This window comes from Anarrhichthys ocellatus, unplaced genomic scaffold (assembly GCF_004355925.1).
Source record: "Anarrhichthys ocellatus isolate YVR2014 unplaced genomic scaffold, GSC_Weel_1.0 scaffold54, whole genome shotgun sequence".
NCBI lineage: Eukaryota > Metazoa > Chordata > Actinopteri > Perciformes > Anarhichadidae > Anarrhichthys > Anarrhichthys ocellatus.
The window spans coordinates 1,110,903-1,119,669 of record NW_022280084.1 but is presented as its reverse complement, the minus strand read 5'-3'; the positions used below and the strand labels follow the sequence as shown (position 1 = coordinate 1,119,669).

The following is an 8,767-nucleotide window of genomic DNA, read 5'->3' as shown; positions in this document are numbered from 1 at the left end:
TTGACTTGGTCTCCATTTATTACTTTCATCAGACAGAAACTGCTGTACAGCATCCTTTTAAAGTGCCCAAATATTTTTCATTTACTATTATTTTAAGCTTACATTCATATTTTATCACTCTGCTCTCATCAGCCCAGCTGTTTTTTTTTTTAGAAAAGCAGCTTTCATAAACCCACTGTAAACTACAAACCCACTAAACAAGGCCAGAGCCAAACAGAAATGAGCTGAGCAACACAATGAGCTGGCAAGCTAAATATCCGGCATTAGCAAACTAAAGAAAAATATATGTTTCTCAGGAGATGGTGGAGACCAAAACAGACCTAAAATGAGAGTTAGCATTAGACTTACATTTATCTGGCAGCTTGAAAAATGACAAATTAATGACAACGTTGCCCAATGATAGGAACTAGAATGATTATAAGTGACATACATTTGCTTGTTCCACTGCCCCCAAGTGGCCATAAAGTCAATTAGTGCTGCTTTTGAAGCAATCTATCTTTATTTGTTTTTATTTGCTCGCCCGTATGACTGCATGAAATCCAGATAATGAAAAACTAAGAAATGTGCCATGAGAGGTCAAGACTTCACAGGCTTATTCATGTTGAAAAAGAAGGTTCTTGCACACGTAAAACAACGGATTCAAAATGAACCATAATGTCTCATTCGTCAAGTTAGTTTGGAGTTGGTTGGTTTCTTAAGACAAAACCGATATGTAGGTGTAGTTTTATGCATGCTTACCGAAAGCTATTCTGTTTAATTAATAATAATAAAATGAGTTAATTGGTCAGAGGTATCATGCAGCTGATTCCCACTGAGATGTTTCTTCTCATTCACGTGTTTGTTTAACAGAGCTGTCTCTGCGTCAGAAAACGGGTCATTCACAAAAACACCGGCTGACTCTGAGGAAGCAGAAGTCCCGGTGCTCAGCTGTCGTCTGGATGACTGAGTGCTGGCAGCCACAACAGACACACTGACCTGACCTCTGACCTAGACCCAGCCTGACGTAGGAACAACCCTGCTCGGATGACACAAGACCTTCAACCCTCTCGCCGCCGTCATTCAGCATTAGCTCAGCATGCTAGCAAAGTCCCTGTACGACACATAAAAGAGATGTATGACCACGGTCACATTTAACTTTACAAATGCTGTGTTTTGGATACTGTCTTGTGTTTAAAAACCTTTGTTCAAAAACTCAGAACGGGATGATGGTCTCATGATGTTTTCCGTCTGCATACTTTTCAGCATCCTTCTGTCATTTTCCCCATGAGAGAAACCTGTTCTATTAGCTGTCCTCTTTTGGGAGCTCTTTGCTATAACTATGAGCATTGAGCTTTTATTGTTTCCTCTATTTTTAAAAGCGTCCAAAACTAAAAAGAACTCTCGACTGAAATAATCGTAATTACAGGAATAGACATTGTAACTTGAGTAAGTAACTGACACTCCTGTCTGATCAAAACAAACAATGGCACTGAATGCAACAACACAATCATTGAGACACAGTACCCCCCCGTGTAGCCATGACCCCAACGCATGCCGGTGCACGCCTGTTGTTCTTCTTCTGCTGTGGTATTTGGGGCAGCCAAGACGTGCAGAAATGTTAGCAGAGGGCGGCCAGCGGTCGGTCGGGTGCTCAGGGAAAGGCCTCTATTGTGTCACCGGTGGAGGTCTATAGGTCGGACATGCAAACCTGGTGACCCTGAACATGCATTGACCCACATCCGCCACAAGACGTTGTCCCTAAAGAGACAGGACACACAGAAACAATGTTGTTAGCTATGTGTCCTTGGCAAAATCCCATCCACCGCGTCTGTCTCAACACATGGTGTAGTCATGATATCAGCCACGTTAAAGGCAGCGCTTTGTTGAGTGATCTATAATAAGATCACATGGAGCAGTGTGCCTACATCCACCAGGTTTACAGAGACATACAGGACTTCTTACTGGCATGTTTCACAGGTCTGACAAACAAAGTGGCTCAAACTGAATGAAGGGACATTACATTGGTATGTGGACACCTGAGCATTACACCCATATGTGACCCAAAACCAGCGGCATTGATCTGCTGCTATAACATATAAATTTTTATTATTATTATTATTATTTTTTTTCTGCCAGCAATAAAAAAAAAAAAGTTCCAGTTGCTGTTTATTGAAGGGTTGAAATCTACCGTGCGTGTACCTTGGAGGAAGCTGAAGGCCTTGTGTGTGCCATTTTAAAATGGCGGTTGAATTAATTTTTACAGCCTTTATGCAATCATCAACCCTCAAACGAGCACATTGAGTCACATACACTCTGTTTTATGCTGTTCCATCAAAAGGGCACTTCAACTTATTATGGCATTTTGATAAAGATGGATCATTTAGGAGAGACAGATTAGAATAAAATGGTCAAAATTCAAGCAGAAGAGGTGGAGAACCTACGCTTCCCAAAATCAATAGCATTGTTTTCTTCAACCTGACCTCCCAGGAAAGGGTTTTCTCGCTGACTCTGGGTCATTTCCTCAGATTTAAGAACGATCCATCAAGAGCCACAGGACACAGAACACCCTCTGTAGTGCTGCTTGTGTAAAATGTACATCTTTAAGTCTGGAAACATTCAATAGAGAATCCAGTCTTGCCAGATATGTTCCAAACTATTCAGTTCATAAGAATACTGCAGCAAGAGTTCTGTTGTGTGACAGAATTGAAGCTTAAGAAGATGTTTCTCTCACCTCTACACCCATCACCCTGCATGCACACACACAAGCATGCAAGATGGGTCTCTGAGTTTATATACATTCATATACAGAGTGAACCTCACACATCTTGATGACTTCGGTCATCTCCTGATTTATCATCTTGCTCCACCTCCACATGTCCAACACTTACAGCGCTAAGAACATAAAACAGAACTAATAATCGATCAAGATGTTTTCGGCTTCACTTTTGGGGAGCTGTCATGTCGTCCATCTTTACAAATATTCTTTGGCTGAGACCCAAAGCAGAGCCAAAAGAGAGTCATTATTGGCCCTCCATTCACCATGCAGGCATCTAATGAACGCTCATGAGCTCCGTGTCTACTGGCCGCTGTTTGCTAAACAGTTATATAAACTGTGTGTAATAGTTATTGTTATAATCTCTTACTGTGATTAACACATCTTTTTAGAGTCACGTAATGGTTGATCTCAGCATGCTTTAGGCCAGAAAGCAGTGAGGTCATCTGTCCGTCACGAGGCCCGCCGAGTGTTAGAAGAAGAAAGGTTTGTTTTAGACTGCATTGTTTAATCAGCCGTGACGTGACAATAGCTGTTATTGAAAGCAAAACGCTTCCCACCCAGATTTGTATACACTCTGTAAATGACAGCGCTGCAGCATGTGACCTTTAGACATCCCATGGAAAGCCGGTCAGACATCTTAACATGATTTATTCCAAACCAATCAGTCAGACAGATAATTAGATCATTAGACAAAGATGGCATTCAGAAGCATCCCAACCAACGGAGAAGAAGACGGCATCTCGGAATTTCATCCAATAGGATCTCTCGCTCTTCCTGAAGGCCGACGCCTTGTTTATGTTAGAGGGAGATGGAGCAGGCATGACCTCTCAACCCATTTCCTCTGTGGATTTTTTTTTTTGCTTTTGTGCTTGAGGGAACATGCCCGACCCCCTGCCACACACACACACACGCACATGCACACACACACACACACACACACACCACTGGAAGAGGAAGCTAACTTGTCTCATGGTTAACAAGCAGAAGCAGAGCAATTTATTTTTATTGGACAGAGGAACAGGAGCTGCTGTCTCTTAATTTGAGTAATGTAATTATTTGGGGGGGGGGACACAACATTAGACAACTAGAGCTCTGTAGGATGTAACTGGTTGGTTAAATTCAGTATATTCTATTCCACAGCAATGACTTGGGTATACTGCAAAAATTTGATGAGGTCATTTAGTGTCAAAGTCAGATTTCCACTTGTTTCATTGTACGGATGCTGAAGTCAGGAAGTTAAACTAGAAGTTAACTTCACTGGTAACAACGTCACAAACGCATGTTATACAGCACTGTACTCACTTTCGTGGTGATCCTTTTCCCTGAATATAAAATCTTATATATAAACAATATATAAGATTTCTAAAATATTACAATTATTCAATACATTAGTGCAGCCATAAAAAAAACTAAAATGAAGTCACGGATTTAAAGACAAAACACGAAGCTCCGACTAATAGTGTTGGAATGAGCAGAAGGAAAGAGTGTTGAAAGAGATTTCAAGAATAAATTCAGATATTGGTTGAAACTGTTGGTTGAAACTGAGTATTTCTTTTGAGATTCAATACTTTAAACTAACTTGTTGGATGTGTATTCAGTTGTTGGATTCATGATTTATGTGCCTTGCGTGTTGGCTGTCCTTTGACCACAAGGTGGCGGCATAATACAGCTTAATCCATCTCTCTTCACCTTAATGAGGGTTCAGAATCTTCTCCAGAGTTTGGAACACATTGAGTTATGTTGTGTGCATCGGTCATGACATATTAGTCTTGACACATTGGAAGACATGCGGCATTTTCTCCAACAGACCTTTTTTTCCCCTGAACCAAAATGTAGAGATGACACTGACAGTTGAAAGAGTCCCAAACTGTCACACGATAATTGGACCACACACTGCACGGCCGTAATTACCTTTACGCACGACATTTAGGGTCTCAGCCCGCAGTTACAATGTCTGTCCCTCCTCACTGACGCCTTAATTATAAGCCTGAGGCATCTCTACATTGTAAAGAATCCTTAGTTAAAGCAACCTGAACGGTCCACTTCAACGTCCACAATAAGCATGCATTGCCATGTTTGAAGCAGACATTTGCTTTTCAATGTTGAAATTTCAAAAGGTTCAATTATTTGCTTGAGCGAACTGTAACTCTTTCTGCTTAAGTCGCTTAAAATGATTGTAACAAGCTGATTAACACGGGAAAAACATATGAGCTGTGTTCTTCAGCTAGCACTGGTCCACCTGTTCAAAAAAGGAAGACTTACAGACTTGAATTCTTCACTCAAAATGATGCGGATAAACGTGACATATTAAGCCTGGATCAGGGGTTTAACAGACAGACGTCAGGAGTTAATAAAGACTAAAGCGCAGGGGGCATAAACTGAGAGGTGCTCAGGAGCTGTAGTGCCCCTATTGACATGCCGATGTTGTTCCCTGCGTCTCACAGCACGTGTATCTGCAACAGGGAGGAGGTTTGATAAAGCTGTCATATCCCACGTTGCCCCAAAGGCAACGTTTAGTTAAACGTAAAACAATCTATGAATGCCATACCCGGCCTTTACGCACAAATATATTAAGATTGAATCAGCTTGTGCATCAGACCACACTTAAAAAAAATCATGCACAACAACAGACTTTAAATATCGTATTGTCCAAACTCACAACAAAGTCTTGGCGAGAATGACCAGGACGCACGAGGACACATTTCAATAAAGGTTTCTTTTATTCTCAAAATAAAATTTTCTATCAAAGTGGAAATTATACATATTTACAATCTCGTAAATTTTCATATACAAATGTACAATATATGTACACCAATAATTATATAAATACACTTTACGCGCTAATGCAACCCGTATGAGACAGTATTAAGGCATTGATTAATAATGTTCGTGTAAATCCATCTTGCAGACAAAAAAAAAAAGCATCCCAGCGATGGCCTTATTTCACGCAGAGCAGTCTCATTGTGACTCTTATATGTTTAAGACACTGCGGTTCTTTACAGTAAGGAGAAGAGGAGCCTCATATACCGTGTAACCTATCGACGAGGGGGATCTTGTCAGCTGCGCACATTCAATTAAGCCCAGATAAGCCTCTGCATTCTTCGTGCAAAGGTACATTGTTCCGCTGCTGACAGTCTCATTATTTCAAGAGAAGCCATTAGGCGCTCATTAATGTGCTAATTACAACACGCTGATGGACAATCCCGACACAATTAGTCCCCCCCCCACCCTCTATTCAAACCCATGGACGTCATTTGGATAAGGCAAGGAAGGAGCACTTTCCTTAAATCCAAACTGATCTTACAACTTTTAGAAGCAGAATGAAGCATAAATGACCACAATTGTTTTAAAAAAAAGTTCACATTAGGGGAGTGCTCGTGACCAAAGTTGCATCTCAGCTGGCAGTTTAGCTGGTTTTGAATAATTTACCAAATAAAACGTCATTTTTACGCCACTTTGTCCCCCAAAAGAGCTGATATGCGCCGGTTTTTAAGTCTTTAGTGACAAATGACATAAGATGCATTTGAGCGGATGACCCCCCCCCCCCCAGTTCAAACCCGGGACAGTGGCATCTGTTTGGGGCAGGAGACAGAGCTGGCTGTCCCGGACCTCCAAGTCAGCCCCGTGCTCACGTCACTGTACATGGAGCCCGCGGAGGCTTTACTGCCCCAGCAGCAGCGCGTGCAAAAAGTCCTCCAGGAGTCCAGGGTTTTCCCGGACCAGATCCAGGCCCCCGACGTGATGCCTACCAGGAGACACATGAAGTATTTCAGCATGAACACAGCGTAGTCCGGCCTTTGCCTGCTCGGGTCCGTCATGCACGTGCAGTTGTGCGTAATTTCCCACGTCTGTCTGTTATGCTGCTCGTAAAAGTAACACGCCACTATGACGGTGGCCGGGACGGTGTACAGAACCGTGAAAACCCCTATCCGGATCATCAGCCTCTCCAGTTTGTCAGTCTTGGTGCCCCCTTGCTTGATTACACTCCTGATCCTGAACAGGGAGACGAACCCGGCCAGCAGAAACATGGTGCCGATGAACAGGTAGATAACCAGCGGTGCCAACACAAAACCTCGCAGGTTATCCAAATTCTGGTTGCCCACGTAGCAGATCCCAGCCACGGAGTCCCCGTCCACGGAGCTCAAAGCCAGAACTGCTATGGACTTCATGCTGGGGATGAGCCAGGCGGCCAAATGAAAGTACTGTGCGTAACTGGCGATGGCCTCGTTCCCCCACTTCATGCCGGCGGCGAGAAACCAAGTGAGGGACAGTATCACCCACCAGATCGAGCTGGCCATACCGAAGAAGTAAATAAGCAGGAAAACGATGGTGCAGAGCGCAGGACCCGTGGTCTCGTAGTGGATGTGCTCTGCGCCGTTTTCCCGGTTGCACGCCACTTCCTCGTGCCCGGCGATCAGCCTGACAATGTATCCAATGGACACGAACATGTAGCAGGCTGAGAGGAAGATGATGGGCCGCTCTGGGTACTTGAACCTCTCCATGTCGATTAAAAAAGTGGCCACGGTTGCGAAGGTGGAGATGAAACACAGAACGGACCACAGGCCGATCCAGAAGGCGGTGAAAGTCCTCTCCTCCTGGGTGAAGTAGGGGTTGTGGCACGGCATAGCGCAGTTCACGATCTGTCCCGTCTTGACACGGTTGTGCAGCGGGTGACCGTCGCCAGTCACTGGCACCATGGGCGCGCGGCAGAAGCATCCCGACTCACACGGGGACGCCGCTGGTTTGTGCTTCCCGGGGATGCCGCGACCGTAGCCGCTCTTCTTCCTGGGGTTGTACGGCTTCAGGGGTCGGTTGGTCGGCTTCGCCAACACGGGAGAAGCCGTGGTGGTCTGGCTCCGGTTGTAGTCCATGCACAACGTGTCCTGGTTGCCTTGCTCGGGCAGCAGGTCGCACCTCATCCGGTCCGGCCACGGGAACCCGTACTGCCTCATGAGCGGAGCGCAGCCAGCTTTGGCCCGCTCACACACGCTCCTACACGGTGGCAGCGGCTTCTTGTAGTCTTCCAGGCAGATCGGCGTGTACATGCTGCAGAGGAAGAAGCGCAAGTCCGGGGAGCACTTGATCTCCACCAGCGGCCAAAACTGGTGCACCTCCAGGCCGGCTTCGTCCTGCGTGTCGTGGTTGAACTGGTTGGGCATGTAGGTGTAGTTGTAGCCGATCCCCTTGCACAGAGGCACGGAGATCTCCTGGCACTGGAGTTCCTTGGCCGCCATGCAGCCCGTGCCGTGCAGGACGAGGGCCACCAGCGCGCACCATCCCGGGATGCTCCTCTCCATCGCTGTTTCCCGTGCGCGTTTTCCGTCCTCGACAAAAGTGCCAGCGAACTTGCTTTTTAGCAAGTCGGCTGCGAGTGCGATTAATCCAGGGATGCTGCAGAAGTCATGCTAGAGACAGCAGCGGATAGTTTGTGATGGTCTGCAGCGTCTGGAATATCCAAAAACAAGCGCTTTACTTTCACACAGTCTGGGACACCGTCTCCTCTCTCTCTCTTTGTCTCGGTGTTGCACCGTGGCTGTCTTTGCATGCTCTGCCGCTGGTGGGTGCGTTGGTTTTTATACGGGAGGAGCGAGGACACTCCCCCAGCATGGCAGGGAGGGGGGAGAATAGGGGGGTAGAACGAGTCAATCAAGCGCTCCTTCTATTAGGTGTTTGCTTAAAATGTTCACCCTGGAGGAAGGGTTATAATCACTTTGTCTTTGTCACACACACGCACACACACACACACACACACACACACACACACACACACACACACACACACACACACAGGCCTTTAAAAACAACAAGGAGAGGGGTTATCATACAATAGATACATTAGGGAGAATTGTAATTATCATACAGACAGTGGCGAGTAAACTAATATTAAGTCTACGGCACTATTTATTAGTCTGGCAGATACAGGATGTGCCTGAATGCATCGTAGCATCATGATGCAAATTAAAATAATAAATGCACTCCTGACTGTTTTGTTTTTTCTTCATCTAAATGGTT

At 45.1% G+C, this 8,767-nt stretch overlaps 1 protein-coding gene across 1 annotated transcript; it reads right to left on the bottom strand.

The window, feature by feature from the left end:
- Window positions 1–5,489: 5,489 nt before the first annotated feature.
- On the bottom strand, window positions 5,490–8,282 carry LOC116396234 (frizzled-8-like). The gene has a single exon (XM_031870714.1). It carries the CDS (start codon window positions 8,050–8,052, stop codon window positions 6,307–6,309), a length of 1,746 nt encoding a protein of 581 aa, XP_031726574.1. The 5' UTR covers window positions 8,053–8,282; the 3' UTR covers window positions 5,490–6,306.
- Window positions 8,283–8,767: the final 485 nt, after the last annotated feature.